A 22156-nucleotide genomic window follows, 5' to 3' on the forward strand; every position below is an offset into this window, starting at 1 on the left:
TTGCATATCTTTCTTGGTACCTAATTAAACCTCTCGGTTTGCCTTAGCTAAATATCTCTACTATGTGAGCCTAAAATGCATCATACTATTTGTACCATAGTTTGGGTTACCAGATAACCAGTTCATCACGCCATTCATAATATATGGAAATCAGGTGTCATTGAGACAAAGAAACACTTTCCTGCTGAAACGATAAGCCTCGTTATTGGTCAATCCAACCAAAAGGGGTGTTACCGGGAAACCAGATAAAACCTCTTCCACACCCAAAAAGTTTGCTTCTCTTAACTTGCGGTTCCCTGGAGACACCCATCACCTTGGACACCTCCCGACTCCCCATTGGGTGCAGTTGACAGTCCGATCTTCTAACAGTTTTCAGCAACTTTATTGATTCACTAAGTTCGAAGCAGTTGACCCATGGATGAAATGAGAAAGGTTTCACTTCTAACAGGATTCAACAGGAATCTACGCATTATACATGCACTGGGACATTTTACTTTTACAGACCAGACACTTTACAGAACCAATGCAAGTATACTCTTGTTAACTATTAAGATGCGCTTCTAGGCTTTGGCCCCTTTTAATTAAGGGGATGAGATTCTTTGATGGTTCTTAACAGGTTGTGATTTGGTTTATGAGTAAATACTGCCATGACTCTCCACTGTCGTGCGCGTGAGCACTCGCTCTATCTCTCTCCCTCTCTCTCTCTCTATCCATGCCTTCCTTGCGTTGACATCTATGTTTAATGTGTGTATGTTTGTGTTTAATCTGATGTTGCATGTTCCACTGTAGTGTTGTTTAATAAACATCCATATGTATTCACACTTGGTTGTCTGTGTTCGCTGCTCACAGGACGAGGTCATTTTACCGTTCCGGTTTCTTGTATAAAGTACCTTGAGAATTCTGAACTATAAATTAACTCCAACATCCCTAGTATTATCCAATTAAGACTTGTCCCATCCTGCTGAGGCACAGTCCTTCAGGGTGGATTCCGAACCAATATATCTGACATGACTCCTCCAAATTTGGTCTCGCCCCTTGTCCAAAGTGTGCCTTAGAAAGAGCATCTACAAGTTTTCCACAGTCCCTCTCTCTACACACCACTGAAGCATCAGCCATTTCCCAAATCCCAAGTCTTTTTCTGTTTTGCACCCCAGAACATATCCCTCCTCTATTTGTTTTGAGACTACGTCCTTGATTGTAATGTAAAAGGGTGAGCAATTATGTTCCAATGTGCCTTGTACTCACTTGATGATAAAATACATTTTGAGCTAATTTAAAATGCTAAACAAAAGTTAATTGTTTCTTTTAATTATTTTTAACAAATAAGCATTTGATTATTTATGACATTTATTAAAGAAGATTTTCACAGAATTATTTTGGCAAATGACTTCAGAAATGTATATTACTGCAACTGATCTCCACAAGACAGTAAAATACCATAAAATCCACAAGACAGTTATCACTTGTTGTTCACTTCAAAACAAACTGAACTAAAATCACAGTGTGCTGGCTCAGTTTGAACTGTCATTAGAGAAATCCAACATTATTTTGTCTGTCTATATAGTCACAAACAAATCTGAGCATAATACCCAAGTATCCAGCACTTATTGAAAGAAAAGAAAAAGAAAAAAACTTCCATCACTGAATTAATAGAAAATTAAAAAATATAAAAAATCAAACAAAATAAATTAAATATTAAAGTCACCTTCTTACATCTCATTTATTTGAAAGGAACAAAAAAAGTGAAAATATGAAATCAAACACTTAAACCTGAGCGTGAACAGTAGCAATCATGGCAATAAACACACTAGAAATTATGTTTGCAGTAATTATGTTGTTCAAGATATGTTTATGACTCCAAATATATAAAAAATGTATCAAAGAGAACTCAAAATGTATTTAAAAAAATTGTCAAGCAAATTCATCAACCAAAAACAAGCAAACAAAACAAACAACAGAAGCTTTAATGAGCAGTGACATTGAGTGTGGCCACTGAGTCATATACAGTAGCCCCTGCCTCATCATTCAACTCCCCTATATCATCATAGTCTGCAAAAAAAAACATATTAAATATTGTGATTGCATCAGTGTTTCAGCAAATTGTCTGTCTGTACATTCCTACAAAAATTGTGCAACAAAAAAAGTGCAGAAATCGCAAGACCAAAAAAAAAAAAAAATACCTGACAGGTTTCTCACATCTTCATTGCTGTTCTCCAGATCATCATCATCACACTCCTCCTGATCTCCCTCTATAATGCAAATGTATAAAAAAAAAAAAAAAAACCTTAATCTCTTTCTCTTCATGACTATCTGAGACTATTAGATTGAACCTGATAAAGCCACGCTGATTTACTTATAGTAGAAACCCATGTTCAATATATCATAGAAAACAAAACATAACTAAAAATGAAGTTCTGTGACTCACCTGTTACACATTGAGGGCACTGTCTACTAATGACGTCATCGTAATTCTCTGGTGTGTCCACTACACACACACACACACAGGCATTTATTTTATATTTAATATGTTGAATATAAAATAAAGCGGATAAAATATTATTCTATTTTTATTTGAACTACCCTTCACCTTAAAGAAATAGGGTGTAAAAATGCATGATAAAAAAACACCTTTTTTAGTACCATAGTTCTGTTCACGAGTAATGACATCATCATAATAGTCCTCTGGCGTGTCATCTAAAAATTTAACATGAAACCAATGTCATAATACTCAAAACAAACTTATACTAATACACAGATTGTAGAATTACAGAGAGAGAACTACAACAACAAGTACAGAGAAGCACCAGCACCTGTCTCATGATCATGTTTTAGTCCATCAATGATGACATCATCATAGTATCCTGGTGTAATTTCAGTGACCACCCCCAAAAAATAATAAATAAAAATAATCATCCTCATCATTATCACTTACAAATTTCACTGTTTATGGGTCATACATTTTCTGTAAATTGTGAATTTCACCATTTACACTGGTTTACCAAGTTTATAAATCAGCTCTCTAACCTGAGAGAAGCTCATCAACATCTTCATAAGTATGCAGATCTTCAGAGTTTAGACTCCCTTTTAAAAGAGAGCAGAACAGTCAGAAACATGTCAGAATCATTACTAATACTCATTACCTTTGGAGCATAAAGATTGTTGAGAAAAAGTAAAAAATATGACCCACAAAATGATTTCAGAGCTTTCTTCTTATTTTGGAAATGTGTCATCTTTGTAGGAATCGGTATTGCAAGCAATGATGGTGTTAAGATCACCTTAACTTTAAATATGGATGAGATAAGATGACTTTTAATCAATTGCACTACAAGGGTAATTGGAAATGAGTGTGATAAACCTCCAGAAATCAATAAAGTGCAGATTTTCCCTTTTACATTCTATCCATCTGATAACACTTTAGTTTTAAGACACCATTACACCATTACCTTATTGAGGTCTTTTCTGCATAACATATTAAGGATGCATTTATGGCCCATTATGGATTTCATTTTGTTGATTTTTATTTCATTTTGGAATGACTGACTGAATTGTATTTTATTGACTGATTGATAACCAGAAGGGCATCTGCTGCCCTGTGTACTGCATACCAATATCTGCACATGTAGTATGCAAACCCATTCCTCCCTACCTTTCAAAATCTGCATATAGGAAGGGACAACTAACAAACATATGAACCTCTCCTTCAGAAAAGAAATAAAAATTAATAAAAATAGAAAAATATCAAGTCACATTTATTTATATTTCACTTTATACAATACCAATTATGAGGTAAAATCACAACACTGAACTTTTTGTAGTTGATACTTATTAAATCTGATTAAGCAGATGTGAATGACAGATAAAGCTTTAATTCTACAGTGGATCATATCTGTATCACTTGTATTAATTTTCTGTATAACTGCTTTGCAAGGATTTGCATTGTGAAAAAAGCTATACAAGTAAACTTGAATTGAATTTAACTGATGTCTCCTATCAATTAATGATGAAATGATATAATGATTCATAATTAAGAGATAAGGATGAAAGGTTTCCAATTACTAGAGTAACAAAACTTTAACACTGTTAAGTGATGTGTTTTGCTTGATGTCATTACTTTCTCAACAAGATTTTCACAATTATCTAAACACATTACTTCACAACATAAGTTGAGTTCCAATCAATTAAAAGAGGACTTCACAGGACATTCCACTATTTTACGTGAACCTCTAATCCAAATAATAAGAGAATGAGAGTATATCAATACATCACTTTACAGGAAGTTGAGAGGGAAATTTATGAACCTGTCCTTATGCATTCCTACAGTACTTAAATAAGTTTAACTGAAATAAATGCCTCAGAAAGGAGGTGAGGCTTTTCGTTGAATTTAATTAGTACCAGGTGGGGATTGCATGATTGTTTGTAGGTATAATATGCAGAATATGCAAAAGTTACAATGAAAGAGGAGAAGTGAACAATGTGTAGTGTCCCTTTCAATCAGAATGCAGTTGGGTCATTCTACAGAAACATCCACTTTTGGTATGGCAAAATGTCTTAAAATGGATTTCTTTTTATGACATTTAAACGTAGACCACATTATTAGATTACCTTTTGACTTTATGAATACATATAAATAAAAGCTGAATTAATGTTCTTTTTAGCATTTTTGTGCAATTATTTCAAGACCACATTTTTTTGTAACTGGTGTTACCTTCTTTAATCAATATCAAAATACTTTATGAAATATATTTTTTTCAATTTTTTTTTTCTCAGCACATGTAGTCAGTGTTACCGAAAAATAATGAAATTGCAAGAAATAAGGTGATTATGTCTTATTTATTATATGTGAAAGAAAAAACAATACAGTAACGCAGTAACACAGCACAGTAACACCAGTGACACAATGAATCACCAGTGACACACATAAATCCTGATATACTGATCTTCACTGGTGTTACCCAAAAGGAAGGTAACACTAGTGACAATAAAACCAGTGACAATTTTCCTGAAAAATGCATTTTACAAAATGTCATATGGTATCAAACCATATGTTGTCAATCATTGCATACTCACTAAATTAAGTAGTGTAATCCATTTGTATTATAGTTTTTTTTTTCTTTATAATTCCCTAACAATAAATAGGTCATACCAGTGATGTCAACTAAAAGCTTCATATGAAATCATAAGTTAAATGAAAAGAATTCTGATAACTGAAAAGAAACAGTGGACTTACAGTAACATGGGACTTTTTTCATAGATCTTTTGAAAATAGGAAGGAGGAAGTCAAGTGATGTCATCAGTGTGATTTTTATTTCAAAATAACAGATTTTTTGTCAAACGGTAACACCAGTGACACAACTTAAGGGAACCATTGTTTTTATGATATATTTTATAATATTTATTCAGCATTTTGTTTTATTTTGCCATTTATATCATATATTTGATAGTTATGAATACACTATTGTATTTTAAATGGTAGAAAAACCTGTTTTTGACTGCAAAATGAAGCACTTTCCCTCTCTACATTGCTTTGGTGAAAAGACGTTTTGTGGTGCTTAGAATTTGTTAACATTTATTAAAAACAAAGAATGCCACATTGCTTTCAATTGTAATATTTCTGTAAAGGCTAGGGACAGAAAAATGGATGTTTCTGTAGAATGACCCAATTATATGTAATTATATCACATGATGCCTTACCTCTCTGAGAGACGTGATTGTGTCTATGACAAATTTCCTCATAAACTGGCTCAATCAGTGTCTTGTGTAGTCCTGTGTACCAGTCAGAGAGAGCTGTGAGTGTAGACAGACAAACCTGCTGTCAGTTCACAACACATGACTGATCACACACTGAATAAGACACAATATGACAGACTCTGGATCTCTCCTACCTCTCCTCATCACTCTGTTCTGCTGAATCAATATAAGCAGTGGCACTAAGAGCAGTAAGAGCACAACTCCCAAAACAATCACTAGCACTGGGGGAGATGCTGGTGGAGGAGTTTGTGGAGGAGCGACTGATGTTGAGTGCACTGAAGGAGAAACTGATGATGTTGAGGCAGGAGTAGTGGACACTGACACATCTGACAAAACAGACACAAACACATTAAAAACATGCAAATGCACAAATATTTGCTCTTAAATTATCAAATGAATATTAATCCTCAGTGTTTGCTGTGACCTGCACAGGTGAGTCCAGCGTGCTCTTTGTGGGAGCAGTCAGTGTGGTTATTCAGGGAGAGAGGACAGTCCCACAGGTGAATCTCATTCCCTCTGCACTCAACTTTGTTCATCCACACAACGCCTTCACCAGCACCAAAGACTGAATTCCCATCAGCCCTCAGTGCTGCTCCACAACCCAGCTGCCTGCAGACCACCTGAGCATCTCTGATGTCCCAGTGATCATCACAGACTGAGCCCCACACAGCGTTATGATACACCTCCAGCCTCCCAGAGCACCGGCCGTCCCCTCCACTAAGTCTGAGAGGAACATGACCTAAAACACACACACACATCAGCACTGGCCAGCTTCAGCACACTGTTAAAAAAAACAACAAAAAACAACAACAATAACAACACACTGCAGTTTAAAGAGTCTAGGGCTGTGACAGAGCTATTTTGAGCTATCTATCAGCTAGTGAGTTTTATATGTGGAAAAAAGTAGTAAACATTTAAACCTATTTGTTGTCAAATAAACTCACTTGAATGCGGTCTCTGGTTAGGGGATGCTGAACATGATAGATGGCTCCGTGGAGACTCAGGACTCTTCTCCTCTGAGATTATAACATGATCACCAATTGACAGATTTGTTATTTATATAGAAACATCACCAAGTGGTCTAAAATCTTACCTGAGCAGGTGATTTTGGCCACTTCATCATTATCACAGGCAGTCTGTCCCCAGGGTGAAGAAGGACACTGCCATAAAGTGGAGTCATGTGGTCGACAATTAAAAAAATCTAGCCAGTTGTGTGACTTCAGTCCCACTGAATATCTGATTTCACTGCCAGATCTTCCACAGTTCAGCTCTTGACAGATCAGACTTGCTGTGTCTCTGTCCATCTTGTTCCAGCACACATTACCCCAGGATCCATTGTAGAAAACCTCCAGATTCCCTTCACAGCCCTCAGTTAACCGGATCTCTTTGAACTCTAGATGGAAAAATTAAAGAATTTAACAATTGTGGGCCCATTAACAGTTATTTGAGTGCCTTTGAAAAATAAATATAAAAAGGCCTATATTTTACAATTTGCAGTGGTAAGATGCATGTCTTTGTCAGACTATGAAAAGTTAGAAGTGGAGTTCTGGGTCAAAGTGGAAGAATCTTTCAATTTAATTTTTCAGGAGTGTTTCAGTACTGTATTCTCTTCGCATTAAAAAAAATTACATCAGTTAAAGGAAACACTTCCAGAATTCTTTTGAAAATGGAAACACTTTGGAATAAGAACAATTTTCAACCCCCTTCTTAATCTGTACAATGTAAATACACTAGAATTTATTTATTGTTTATTATTTACCTGAGCACACGACTCCTACATCCTCCTTGTGTATGCAGTCATGTTTTCCCCAGCCTGGAGAAGAGCAGCTCCACAGGGACGTCTCATCCCCCTCACACTCCACCTCATCCAGCCATATGTGTCCAGAACCAGGACCAAACCAGGCTGGTACCTGCTGGTTACTGAGGGCCACTCCACACTGCAGCTGTCTGCACACCACATGAGCATCTTTAATATCCCAGGAGTCATCACACACTGTCCCCCATGAGCCGCTGTGAAAAACCTCCAGCCTCCCTGCACAGTCTCCCCCAGAACCCACCAGCCTGATGGACCCACGACCTGATATTCAGAGACAGAAAAACACATTATTGGTCAAAAACAACTGAAAAATCTGTCCAGATGTTGTTCTTCTCACCAAGGCAGGTGATTGACAGCTGTTGTGTGGAGCTGCAGTTGAGAGTTTGTGGAGAGCTGCAGTTCCCCAGATGAGCTTCACTCCCAGAGCACTGGAAGCCCGTCACACACTCATGACTGTGTTCAGGACTGGATGAAGAGGAGCTGTAGAAGTTCAGCACAGAGCCACAGCCCAGCTGTCTGCAGACCACAGAGGATTCAGTGAGACTCCAGGAGTCCAGCAGAACTCTCCTCCAGACCTGATGGAAGAAAACTTCCACCTGCCCCTCACACTGTCTCTCTCCAGACAACCGCACCAGACCATCATGAAGAGCCAGAGCGGAATCTGGAAAAAATGTCATTTTTTAATAAACTTAGATTTGTGGTAGAACATACTGAAATAGTCTTCAATATACATAATTTAGAGAGTTTATCGGTATCATACTCTCAGTGTCAAATAAGTTTACCAGAGCAGATGACTCCAACATCTCGTTTATGAGAACATTCAGCTCGACTCCATGAAGAGATGGAACATTCTGAGAGTTTTGTTTCATTCCCGTCACAATCAAACACATCAGCCCAGATTTCACCACTTCCCTCTCCAAACCAGTCTGATCCCACAACAGACACAGCAATCCCACAATTCAGCTGTCTACAGAGGACACTGGCAGCTCTCATATCCCAGCATGCATCACACACTGTGCCCCATTTGCTGAGAAACTGAAGCTCCACTCTTCCAGAACAAGAGTCTGAACCGTTTACCAGCCTGAGATCTGTGTATCCTGAATAAAGAACAGAGAGGTTAGAAACAAAGTATAATGCAACTGTCAGAGAAGAAATTATATTTCCTCTAAAACAAATGAAGAAAAAGTGAATATTAATACTTTACCAGAACAGATCAGTCCCACAGTGTTGTCACTGGTGCAGTTGTGTTTGTGTGATGATGATATTGAACAAAATGAAATTTGAGATTCATTTCCTCTGCACTGAATCTCTTGTGTCCACATCTGAGCGTCTCCTTTGTCAAAAGCAGCTGCTCCCAGCACCTGTACAGGAGCCCCACAGTCCAGCTCTCTACACACAACCTCTGCATCCTGCTGGTCAAAGACAGCGTCACACATTGACATCCACGTCTGATTATGAAGGATCTCTAACCTCCCAGAGCACAGGTTAGATCCATTAATGAGTCTGGAAGGTTTATGGCCTGTTTGGATAAAGTACATGAACTATAGTGCACAATAGACAAAGATAATTGCTTGATAGCTAAATACTATACACAGCAATACACACACACATACAACAACAAAAAAAGTTTTCCAAAAAAACAATAATTCACCATATATTCACAAACAATAAGTTAAATGATTTACCTGAACAGATTATTCCAGAATCAGATTTGTGAGTACAGTCGTGTTTGCTCCATCCTGTTGACCCACAGTTCTTCAGTGTAGACTCTGATCCAGTACATAATACAAGATACATCCAGATTGGTCCTGATCCTTGTCCAAAATGAGCATCACCCAGAGCATCTACTGGTTCTCCACAGTCCAGCTCTCTACACACCACTGCAGCATCAGGCATATCCCAACCAAGATCACACACTGTTCCCCACTGACCTCTATGAAGAACCTCCACTCGACCAGCACAGCGACTGTTACCACCAACCAGCCTCACATTCTTTTTATCTAAGTCACAGGAGAATAGAGATAAAACTGTGGGTGTGTCTCTATAAACTCGCTAAATTGTGAATCGTTATATTGCGTACACAGATTCCCAGACAGCAAGCAGTTTCGGCCCGGATCCGGCCCACATCTGGCCTGCATGGATTTCACACAGGCCAGATCTGAGCCGGATCTGGGACGAAACTGCTTGCTGTCTGGGATTTGGACACAGCACAGTGGTTCACTACAGATTGGAATACTGATTTTACAATTTCCAGTGACATCACTATGTGCTTTTGTTGGTTTATGTGATTTATGTTTCACAATTCAGAATTTCCATTAAGGAAATATATTGAATATCTGGTTTTTGCAGTGCACTGTGTGATTTTTAGGGAGCAAATATTACAGTGCACTCAAAGGATTTTGTGATTGAGACAGCTCTTAAAAATGGCTGGCTCCCAGGTTAGTGATTGAGACGCACCCTATGAGAAAAAATATATGAGGTACTACTCTCATATTATTTGAACTCTCACCAGCACAGAAAAGCTTCTGATAATCATCACGTGAACAACTGTCTTTGTGTAAGGAAGTTGGACAGAGGTGAATCTGAGACTCATTTCCTCTACACTGAATCTCTTGTGTCCACATCTGAGCGTCTCCTTTGTCAAAAGCAGCTGCTCCCAGCACCTGTACATGAGCCCCACAGTCCAGCTCTCTACACACAACCTCTGCATCCTGCTGGTCAAAGACAGTGTCACACACTGACATCCACGTCTGATCATGAAGTATCTCTAAGCTCCCAGAACAACTGGAGTTTCCAATAAGCCTGACGCCTGAAGTAGCAAGAAATAAGAAACCAGAAGAAAAAAAAATCAGATGTGTTTGTTATGTAAACATGTAATTCTTGTCATTTTGGTCTACCAAAAAGCACTTATTACTGTTAAAAGGAGTTGAATAGGGAAATGAATGGGGGAAATAATTGGTTACCAAGTCTCAAGTCACTCCAAACTACTCTATCTTTCTTTGATTGAAGAAAAAGGGGGATTTTAAAGAATACATGAGAGTAAGTAAACAATGACTAACTTTTAATTTTTGGATTAACTGTCCCTTTGAGTCAAGTGGAGCATCAGTGATGTAAAAAAGGGCTTGTTTGAAACAGCTTACCTGAGCATATGATTCCAGCATCTTTAGTATGATCACATTGAAATAAACCCCATTCCACTGTTCCACAGTTCTTTAGCGTAGATTCTGATCCAGTACATAACTTCAGATTTGTCCAGATTGGTCCTGATCCTGGTCCAAAATAAGAATCACCCAGAGCATCTACAGGTTCTCCACAGTCCAGCTCTCTACACACCACTGCAGCATCAGCCATATCCCAACCAGCATCACACACTGTCCCCCACTGACCTCTGTGAAACACCTCCACTCTACCAACACAGCGACTGTGACCACCAACCAACCTCACTCTCATGCTGCCTATAAAATGAACAGAGAGAGAGAGAGCAAAATGTATATGGACAAAAGGGGGAAAAAAAACGGTTTCATACAGAGAGAGAAAAAAATAAATAAATAAAAACAAGGCTCAAACCTGCACACATCAGTCCAACATCATTGTCATGTGAACAGTTGTTTTCATGTGATGGTGATGTTGGACAGAGGTGAATCTGAGATTCATTTCCTCTGCACTGAATCTCTTGTGTCCACATCTGAGCGTCTCCTTTGTCAAAAGCAGCTGCTCCCAGCACCTGTACAGGAGCCCCACAGTCCAGCTCTCTACACACAACTTCTGCATCCTGCTGGTCAAAGGCAGCATCACAAACTGACATCCACGTCTGATTATGAAGGATCTCTAACCTCCCAGAGCAGCGAGAACCTCCAACCAGCCGGACTTCTGGAGAGAATAAAAAAATACAAAAATGAAAAGAACAACTTTTAAGTTAGAGAATTTCAAAAATGAGTCCTACAGTATAAATCATATAATGAGAAATCATATTTTCCTTGATCTTCTGAAATAAAAGACATCATAAACACATTACAAATTTCAGCAAAATATTTTCCACAGTCCAAAAACTTGTCTACAAGACAACTACATTGTCTTAAGCTACAAAAACATCCCTCACAGAAAACAGGGCATTGTTGCTTTAAAAAATTGAATACATGAGCCACATTCTCATCATAAATGACATATCACATTAGAATGTACAGTAGAGTTTATTTTAACAGGGCCTATTTTAACAGTACGCATGGACAAAAATAAAGGTAGAAAAGGGTAAAAAAAAAAAAAAAAGAAAGAAAAATAAATTAACAACTTATGTCTGCTTTTGGTGCAGTTGTTTTGTACAGTAAAACAGGGTTTCTAGCTTCAGCTTACCTGAACAAACGACTTGAGCATTTTTTTCACGACACTTGTCATGAAAATCTGAAAACATCGATCCACATTTCTTAAGTGTTGACTCTGATCCAGTACATTTTGCATGTTTCATCCAGATTGGTCCTGATCCCAGTCCAAAATGAGCTGCACTCAGAGCATCTACAGGTTCTCCACAGTTCAGCTCTCTACACACCACTGCAGCATCAGCCAAATCCCAGCCATCACCACACACTGTTCCCCACTGACCTCTATGAAGAACCTCCACTCTACCAGCACAGCGACTGTGACCACCAACTAACCTCACTTTTATTATCTCTGTGAATGTTAAAGAGTGCAATAGGAAATGCGAGAGTAAATTTTAATTGTTAAAATAAAATGAAATTAAATGTGCTGTTTTACTTAAAATGATTACCAGTACACAGCAAAGCAATGTTGTTTACATAAGAACAATTTTGTTTTTGTGAGGATGATGTTGGACAAAGGTGAATCTGAGATTCGTTTCCTCTGCACTGAATCTCTTGTGTCCACATCTGAGCGTCTCCTTTGTCAAAAGCAGCTGCTCCCAGCACCTGTACAGGAGCCCCACAGTCCAGCTCTCTACACACAACCTCTGCATCCTGCTGGTCAAAGACAGTGTCACACACTGACATCCACGTCTGATTATGAAGGATCTCTAACCTCCCAGAGCAGCGAGAACCTCCAACCAGCCGGACATCTATAAAATAAAACATCAAATCAGCAAAAGTATGGCTTAGAGAAAAGAATATGGTACTGTACTTCAAGAAAATTATTTGTACATATAAGCCAGTAATGACATGACTAAGAATATGTAAAATGCTTTACCTGAGCAGATGACTCCAGCATCTTTATTATGAGAACAGTAGTTTTTTCTCCATCCTGATGATCCACAGTTCTTCAGTGTAGACTCTGATCCAGCACACACAACAAAATTCATCCAGATTGGTCCTGATCCTGGTCCAAAATGAGCAGCACCAAGAGCATCTACAGGTTCTCCGCAGTCCAGCTCTCTACACACCACTGCAGCATCAGCCAAATCCCAGTAATTATCACACACTGTTCCCCACTGACCTCTGTGAAACACCTCCACTCTACCAGAACAGGAATGGTTGCCACCAACCAACCTCACATTCTTCTCATCTAAGTGACAGAAGTCAGAAGCATCTATTTAAAGGAATATTCAGAGCTCAATATAAGCAGAGCTCAGACAACAGCATTTTTGTTATGTTGATTAATACAAAAATTCATGCTGATTCCCTCTTAAAGGTTATTATTTTAATGAAAAGCACTTAATATATCTATCTAAAAATCTTGGTGTATTCCATAAAAAGCTCTGGAAAAATAATAATAAAAAAAACGCACAAAAAAAAAATTCTTAAATCAGCATCTGTACATGTATGGCAGGCTTTTTTGTTTCAGTGTCTGTTGAATTCCCACACAGGCACACCTCATTCTGCTTAATGAAGTACTGATTAGGTGATCACCTCAACAATTTTTTTAATGAGTAAAAGTTCAAATGTCACTCAACAACCATAGGATGACATCAAGTGACCTAAAAAAAAAGAATAGCAAACAGCAGCTGGGGTGATGTGCATGGCAAGGACAGTTCGAAATGGGCAAAGACAGCAGAGGACTGGGGTTAAGTCATTTTGCACCCACTGTGAAATCTGGTGGAGGACTGGTGACGATCTGGGGGTGCTTCGGCAAGGCTGGAATTGAGCACATTCATCTTTGAGAGGGGAAAAAGAATCAAACCACGTACAAGGTTGTCCTGTAAGAAAACTTGCTTTCTTCTTTTCAGGCAATGTTCCCCAATTTTGAGGACTGATTTTTCCAGCAAGACAGTGCTCCATGGCACACAGCCTGGTCAATCAAGGTATGGATGGACCTGAACCCCACTGAAAACCTCTGGATTGTGAAGATGGATGATTACAAGCCAGTAAAGCCGAGCTCCTTGAATTTTCTTTAATTTTGCCAAGAGCGGCATTAAATCACCTAACAGCAATGTGAAACACTGGTGGAGAACATGGCAAGACGCATGAAAGCTGTGATTGAAAATCAGCGTTATTCCGCCAAATATAGATTTCTAATCTCTTCCTAATTTAAAAAATTTGTGTTCTTTAAAATGAATATGAACTTTCTTTGCATCATTTAAGTTTTTGTTGTTGATAATTTGATCAGTTGTAATTTTCTTGAAATAGATGCTTTACAAATTTCATTTTACTCAAACACATATAAATAGTAAAACCAAAGAAACTGATTCCAGAGCTGTAGTTTTTATTATTATTATTTATTTATTTTTATCTTGTTGCTTGTGATCACACTTTCTTGTGAACATAATGAAGCATTTATGCTGCAGGATCATGTATAAGCAATTGATTTTTTTCATTTTGTCAGTGATACTTCCAATTCTTTTATCAAATCAGAACTTTATCATCATAGATACTCTAATGTCCTCAAATGTGTGATCAGTTTTACTGCCCCCCAGCTTGAACGACTGGGACATATGCATGGTTATACATTTACATTTAGTGATTTAACAGATGCTTTTATCCATGCGACTTACAAACAAGAAAAATAGAAACAATCAAACCAAAAAATGAGCAACAATATGAAGAGTTCAGAAGTGTTTTCTGTCATTTTCATCTAAAATTAGCATTTTTATCAGGCTCCGGTATTTTTTCTTCAGTTATTTCACTATAATGGCATAGAAAAGGACCTATACTTTGCCATTAAAGTAAAATTACTGAACCTAAACATAGGATCCGGATAAAAAAATATTAATTTTAGGAGATTTCAGATGGCACTTAGAGGCTTTTACATCTGAACTCTAGGAGAGAAAAGGTAGGAGAAGTCTCAGTTAGTCTAACATAGAATGATTTTTGACACATTGATTAAATTGTTTGTGACCAGAGAAGCAGGTGCAGGTGAGTAATGTATGGAAGGTTAAAACAACATTTTCTATTTTGATATCACATGAAAATTATATTTTGATCACAAGACTGGAAAACAATTATATTGTAATAGGGATTACACAGTCATCTAAAAAATCATTACCATATAATTACTTTTTTTACATAACAGTGATCAAAGAAAATAAATTTCTAAATATAACTGTATCTCTTTTTACTTCTGTACTTACCAGCTGTGATGAGCATTACAACTGAAGACAATAAAATGAGTGTCAGGCATCTTCCCATCATCCTCAGCATGATTAACTCAACACCCACAAGCTTCTCCGCGCTTATGATACAGAAGTACAAGTACTCTCTCCTTAATGAGAGAGAAAGAGGCCCAACACCCTCCAATCACACTCGCTATTACCTTATTAGACACAACAGAGGAAATCATCAAACAACTTCAGTGACAAATCAGAGGACTCTTTTCAGATTTTCTCCATATACATCAAAGTAGTCCGTTCTGATTGGACCCACCCATAAAGAAGAACATCACAAAAATAAACTGTAAAGAAGTCTTACAGGAGACAGGAAACTCACTGGTTTATTTACAGCATCTAAGTCAAACACCTGCAGAGACAAGATCAAAAATCAGAATCACTAATAAAAAACTGCTTACTATAAAAATCCAAAATTGTATACATACATTTACTTTTTAGTTTATATATACATTTACTCTTTGTAAAATACGACTGTAAAATAGCATTAACTATCTTTTTTTAAGCATTATTATATCTTCATTAAGGGCACAGAATATAAGCAAGTCATTACACAAGTGAAAGGCAGAATGTTGCTCCATAATATGTATTGTCTATATTGCAAAATAATTTCTCTGTCTGATCTAAAATTTTCTTTAAATTCCACATTACTGGTTTCTTTCAGATGGCCCAGAAAGACCATATATTTCTAATGATGATGATACACCGAGAAACTTTTTGAGCAATGTTGCCATCGACAGGCAACTAGGTGAGACATGGGACCCACGACCAATCTAAAGTATCCAGATGTTCCATTCTCAATGGGAAAGTGCCTATAAGCAACATTGCTCAAAAAAAGTTGCCCGGAAAAAATTGCTTAAAAAGTTGCCCTGTGTTTTATAAGCCTAACTTGGTCTCAGTGAAGATGAGCATGTTGTTCACCTTGTGACCAGCAGGGAGAGCCAGTGCACTGTATATAGTGTAAAAGAAGCGTATAGTTGATAAAATCAATTAAAGGGTAAATAACATACGCAGTTTCACCTAATCTCATGTTAATCTAGTACTGCATCCTTCATATATCCAAAAAGTCTTTAGTTTTATCGTATTTATAAAAGAAAAATACAGCTTTCCGATTCTTTCCGGAAAAAGACGAGCTCCTTGAGGCCAGCCATGAGTAGAGCTATAATTCTGATGTTTCGTGTTGTTTCCAAGAACATATATTCACTTATGTGCTGATTTCCAACAAAATACAGAAATCTGATACAATTGTACTTACATGAATGGGGTCTTTAATCACATGGATGGCTCCATGTTTTAATAGCAAACGATGTGCAAATCCAGCGTCGACTTGGGCTTTGTTTATAAAACATTTGTCACAAAAATGACCAGAACACACAAACGCACTTGATACACTAGGTTGCTGCCCCGGAAAAACAAACTGCATCCACTGTTCATGTAACGCTGGGTTCTTTGGGAAGCTGAACATGGTAAACTTTCCCTCACATCCAAAAATGCACTTATTTGGAGGCATTTTCAAACAAATCCTATGCAGCGCTGGCAACGATTTTGAAGCACATTGACGTGCGCTGTCTCGCTCTCCTAGGGTCAAATGTGTATGCGCGGGTGCGCTTTTCCGGGAGAAATGCTCATATAAGGACTTCCGTTCTCGTCTACATCATTAGATCCACGATCGAAAAAAACCAGCCGAGTCTTGTACCAACCCGGAAGTAAGATTTTCGACACAGAAATTCTCAGTCATTCTTCTAAATTATTTTTTAAAACTTTGGCCATTTTTAGCATGAGAATCCATCTCTTTAACACTGTGAACAACTCTGTACACGAAACACCATTGTACCCCCCCACCCCCTTTAATTTAAAGATAAACTAGCCTTTAAAATGTATCTTAATCCCAGAACATGGAAACAGCTTTAGGTTCAACTTAATAAGGCACAGAATCAGCTAAATTTACTATAAATTAAGGGGGTAGCATGATTTTATGCATGAATTTCCTTTAAACTCCAGAAGCTGTAATATTTTGTATAAGATGATGTGAGAAAAAGTCATGACCCCTCCCTTTTTATGTATAAGCCATGATTTTGCCAAGTAAGACATGTTCCTGGATCAACATCTTTTGATGGTCCTGGATCAACATTATTTTCTAAAATATAGATTTAACCCAATCCTTACCCCTAAACCTAACCCTACCCATAATTTATTCCTAAAATCAGTGTGAAATGTTAGCTGATAAACAAGGGTGTAGAAGCACCTAACTCTGGTTGTGAGCCTAAAACAGATATTTCCTGAAAAGGTATATCTCTATTCTAATTGGTTGATTGGAATGTTGTTCCAGGATCAACAAGGATGTCGACCCAGGAACATGTTGTACTTGGTGAAATCAGGCTCACCCTACCCCCACATAATCTAACAACTGATTTCCACTGCATATGTCTGAGGCGCGTTATGGCTCTGACGCGGTTACCGGAGCTGATCGTGGCCACCCTAGTCAATGCTTGTGTTTACACCAGAAGCGCCGGAGCAGCGTGGAGAGAGTGAGCAGCACCAAGTTCACAGAGGACCTCTCCTGGACCGACAACACCGCAGCACTGGCCAAGAAATCACAGCAGCGTCTCTACTTCCTCCGCAAACTGAGAAGAGCCAGAGCCCCGCACCCAATCATGTACACCTTCTACAGAGGCACCATCGAGAGTGTCCTGTTGAGCTGCATCACTGTGTGGTATGAGGCCTGCAACGCGTCCTGCCGGAAGACTCTACAACGCATAGTGAGAGCAGCTGAGAAGATCATTGGTGTCTCTCTCCCCTCCCTCCAGTACATTTATGGAACCCAGCCCTATGCATCACAGGTGATTCCACTCACCCGTCACACAGCTTCTTCGGTCTGCTGCCATCAGGGAGGAGACTGAGGAGTCTCCAGGCCAGGACCAGCAGACTGAAGGACAGCTTCATCCATCAGGCTTTCAGGAAGCTGAACTCGCTCTCGAACTTGTCTCCCCATCGCTCTTCTGCCCCAGGCACCACTGGATTAGGACAAATCTAGGACTTATCAACTGTTTTTGCATCATAACTATACAAAATGAACATTGAAATGATTCGCTTTTATGCAAGGAAATTACACATGGATGAGACAATTGTAAAACACTAGCAGCATGTGATTTGTAATTTGACTAATAGATGTTGAGTAATAAATTAATTTTAATTAAAGGTTAAACATTGACATTTTACCAGAACATATCAATCCCATACTGTTTTCTTGAGAGCACTGTATGTCATGTGAAGTTGGACACAATTGAATCTGAGATTCATTTCCTCTGCACTGAATCTCTTGTGTCCACATCTGAGCGTCTCCTTTGTCAAAAGCAGCTGCTCCCAGCACCTGTACAGGAGCCCCACAGTCCAGCTCTCTACACACAACCTCTGCATCCTGCTGGTCAAAGACAGCGTCACACACTGACATCCACGTCTGATCATGAAGGATCTCTAACCTCCCAGAGCAGCGAGAACCTCCAACCAGTCGGACTTCTGAAACAACATAGATCATTTAAATAATTTTTGTTAATAATAATAATAATAGCTGTAGCAGAGACGCAGTAAATAAAACTGTAAGGAAGTGCATTAATGATTGTAAGTACTCATGGAAATGATGTGCTATTAGATCAGAGGTGTCAAAGTCTATTCCTGGACGGCTGGAGTCCTTGTTGCAACCCTGCTCCAACACACATGTAGTTTTCAAATAAGCCTGAAGGACTTGATTAGTTGGTTCAGGTGTGTTTAACTAAACTGTGCAGGGCTCCTGCCCACCAGGAATTGAGTTTGACACCCCTGTATTAAACGTTTCTAGAACATGGCTGGGCAACTTTGGTTCAGTTCGGTTGGAGCAAAACTCTGCAGGAAAGTTACAGGACTGAAGTTTCCCAGCAATTTTCATTAGCTCAACACGCAGCACAATTTCTCCCCTGCAACAGAGGAAATCATCAAACACAATCAGTGTCAAATCAGAGGAGGCATTTCTGATTTTCACCATATATATAAAATTAACGTCAGTGCTCCTCCTCCATATAGAGACTCATATAGAGTGAGGATGTGCACACACACCTGCCAGAGGCAAAAATAGACACACATCATACAGGAGACATTAAAGATTTCAGAGAGAGGAAGCACACTGGGATATTTACAGCATCAACACCTGCTGAGATACAGAGACTGATAACTGCTCACTTTAAACATATATATCCCTCATACGATAAATAAATGAAAATTCCTTAAAAATAAATTGTGACAGCCAGCAAATAACAATTTACAGCATAACATGAAAACAAATAATCTTTTTCAATTTTCTCAATAGTGTTAACTGCAATCATTAAGCTCAACCACTGAACCATGTTTAACAAATAATTATATGAAAAAAAGATGAATATATATCTTCAAAAATAACAACATATAACTCCCAAATTTAACAAATTTGCAACCCTGTAACCTAATCTGGCATTATTATTATTATTATAATTGTTATTATTTTAACAATTTTAATATTTATTATTAGAAAAATAGTACAAAAATCAATGTCTTATTGTAAATAAACCGCTTTCATTCACTACAGCAAGTATTAAAGTTGCACTTGTGCGTTGAATGTAGCAATGTGTTACTCAACCACAAGATGGTAGCAAAAAAAAAAAAATATTCTAATGACTGCAAGGTGCATTTTATCCTGCAATGCGTTAGTCTTCCAATAGATGGCAGCAAACACTTATTCCAGAAACGAGCTGATAAGTCTGACAGTGTCTCAGTGTTGAACGCTTACTGGAACAGAAATACAGTATTTCATAGTAATTATAGAAATTATAGTTTTTCTTATAATAAAATTCTTAATGACTTTATTTCTGGTCAAGCATACATTTTTATTGTAGTAAACTGCTCTGGTTAAAAAGCCTGACATTAGACAAAGCAAAATAATAGTGCTTCATAACACATTGAGGTCTGAGAGATGAGAGATTCTGAGAATTCAAGTTAACAACCACTGTAGGTGACAAAATTTTCATTTATTAACAATAAATTAAAAGGCATATTAAATATCTGCATAACAACAATCTCAACTCTATTTAAAAGTCATTAAAAAAAGACATTTCCGTTGGGGGATAAAAATATCACCTAAATACAACAGGATCATTGCTTTCAGAAGAATACAATCCATCATGTTAAAAACACCATTTCTTCTGTGTTTGTGCAATTTACTATTCTTTAACACTTTTAAGACTCTTTTCTGTCCAAAGCAGAACTTCACAGAGGTTCCATCTTCATTCTCTACCTCCAGACTAGTTCAATTGTTAACCAGTTCCACCAACATCTGTCCATAAGCACTGAATCAGTGGGAAATTCCAGCTCAAAATCAGATCAGACACAGCAGATCACGTCCCGGAGGCTTGTAGACCCTAGAAAACTCCTAGAAAACAACGCCATTCAGCCAATCAAATTTGAGAACTGTTGTTATGTAATAATAACCAGCTTTGAAGGAAGTGTAGATGATGAATTAGATGTTTGCCACTTACCTGTGGTGAGTTGTGCTTTTTGCATGTGGATCTCTTAAAATCCCCACAGAGGAGCAGCTGGGGCAAACCCTGTTCAGTGCATGTGTGAATCTGTGTGAGTCAAACACAGGAACGAGAGACACAGGAGATCATTTGTACCCCAGTGTGGTCACTCCACTCCTGTTCCATCCCGCTGACCTCAAGCTGCTGACCCTTGACCATCAACCCCACTGGAGGACAACTGCTGTTTTCAGGGATCAACACAAGCTCTGAACTTATAAGTACAGATGCACAGTCAGACAGAATAGATGTCAATCTGAAAAGTATACAATTAAAAAAGCAATGGGACAATACGTTTCTACGTAAAGCAGTGATTGTAATATGTGTGTCATTTTCTTTTTCAGAGCTCCTGTTGTATAAAGAATTTATATATATATATATATATATATATATATATATATATATATATATATATATATATATATATATATATATGTATGTGTGTGTGTGTGTGTGTGTGTGTGGTGCGTGCGTGCTATAATTCAGGAAAGACTTTTTTATCACAGCTGAGGGTAAAATGGATTACCTGTGGATTATTGTGATGTTTTCATCAGCTGTTTGAATTCACATTCTGACGGCACCCATTCACTGCAGAGGATCCATTCATGAGCAAGTGATGTAAAGCTGAATTTCTCAAAATCTGTTTCCAACCTGTTGCCCCATAGAATATTGAAGAGCTGCACTAAATTAAATTTATAAATCAAGTGTCTCTTTAGTTCTGCCATCCATATGTTATATGTATAAAAAATGTGTCATGTAAAATGCTGCTCGTCTAATGAGAGATTTTGTTTTAGTTTGCATGCATCCTGACTCAAATAAGGAAGTGAGGATATTATGGGAAAATGTTTCCAGTGCAAAACATTTTAATCTGAAACCTTTTACATTGCTGTCCAATTTGTGATAGGAAACACATTACAAAAACTTGTTTACATTTTCATCCACAACTGGAAAAAAATTAAAAATTATGTGTATATATATATATATATATATATATATATATATATATATATATATATATATATATATATATCACTGGTTTTTACAATCAAATTTGGATTGAGGCCCATGATGCATAGAGCATGCAGTGAAAGAACTTGAAGACAGTTAATTCATGTACGTCCTTTAGTCAGACATTAATTTATTTCCTAAAATCCTGTTAACACTTCATACAGTGAGACAAAAAAGAAGCTGATTATTTTCAGATGGAGCTCATCATGCGTCATTCTAGATGAGATTGGCATATGTTTGAGTGCGAGGGAGAAATAGACGAGATTGAAAGAGAGAGAAATAATAACAGAGTATTTTCCATCTGTGCATCCTGTTAGTCACTTTGAATCACTGATGAAAAGATAAATCGCTCCTCTCTTTTCTTCCAATTGCCTTCATTCTCTCTCTCTTTCTTTACCCATGCAGTTCCCTATAAAGCGCTGATGCCTGATAAAGAAAATTGTGTGGTTAATCCCTGCTTCC

At 37.8% G+C, this 22156-nt stretch overlaps 1 protein-coding gene and 1 long non-coding RNA gene across 4 annotated transcripts in view; both read right to left on the reverse strand.

Annotated features, from left to right (window-relative positions):
- The window catches only part of LOC132098815 (deleted in malignant brain tumors 1 protein-like), a 49351-nt gene extending 32491 nt beyond the window's left edge, over positions 1 to 16860 (reverse strand). Inside the window, exons 1-10 of one of the 3 annotated variants that reach the window (XM_059505032.1) lie at positions 16351 to 16860; positions 15412 to 15446; positions 15075 to 15205; positions 12758 to 13072; positions 12327 to 12629; positions 11915 to 12229; positions 11132 to 11434; positions 10705 to 11019; positions 10074 to 10373; positions 9250 to 9564 (exon numbers count right to left, since the gene is read on the reverse strand). In XM_059505032.1, the coding sequence (XP_059361015.1) occupies positions 9250 to 9564; positions 10074 to 10373; positions 10705 to 11019; positions 11132 to 11434; positions 11915 to 12229; positions 12327 to 12629; positions 12758 to 13072; positions 15075 to 15144 (2236 nt within the window). In that variant the 5' untranslated portion in view covers positions 15145 to 15205; positions 15412 to 15446; positions 16351 to 16860. Of the gene's footprint in view, positions 1 to 9249; positions 9565 to 10073; positions 10374 to 10704; positions 11020 to 11131; positions 11435 to 11914; positions 12230 to 12326; positions 12630 to 12757; positions 13073 to 15074; positions 15257 to 15411; positions 15456 to 16350 lie in introns of those variants that run through there. The other 2 variants (XM_059505031.1, XM_059505033.1) reach the window with 2 other exon arrangements.
- A 3248-nt stretch (positions 16861 to 20108) lies between these two features.
- LOC132098826 (uncharacterized) lies at positions 20109 to 21031 on the reverse strand. Its single transcript, XR_009422978.1, has 2 exons — positions 20648 to 21031; positions 20109 to 20530 (listed from the first exon to the last, which is right to left on the reverse strand). It is a non-coding gene; the product is annotated as an uncharacterized LOC132098826 (long non-coding RNA).
- Between the last annotated feature and the right edge of the window lie 1125 nt (positions 21032 to 22156).

Source organism: Carassius carassius, chromosome 22, assembly GCF_963082965.1.
Source record: "Carassius carassius chromosome 22, fCarCar2.1, whole genome shotgun sequence".
Classification (NCBI taxonomy): domain Eukaryota; kingdom Metazoa; phylum Chordata; class Actinopteri; order Cypriniformes; family Cyprinidae; genus Carassius; species Carassius carassius.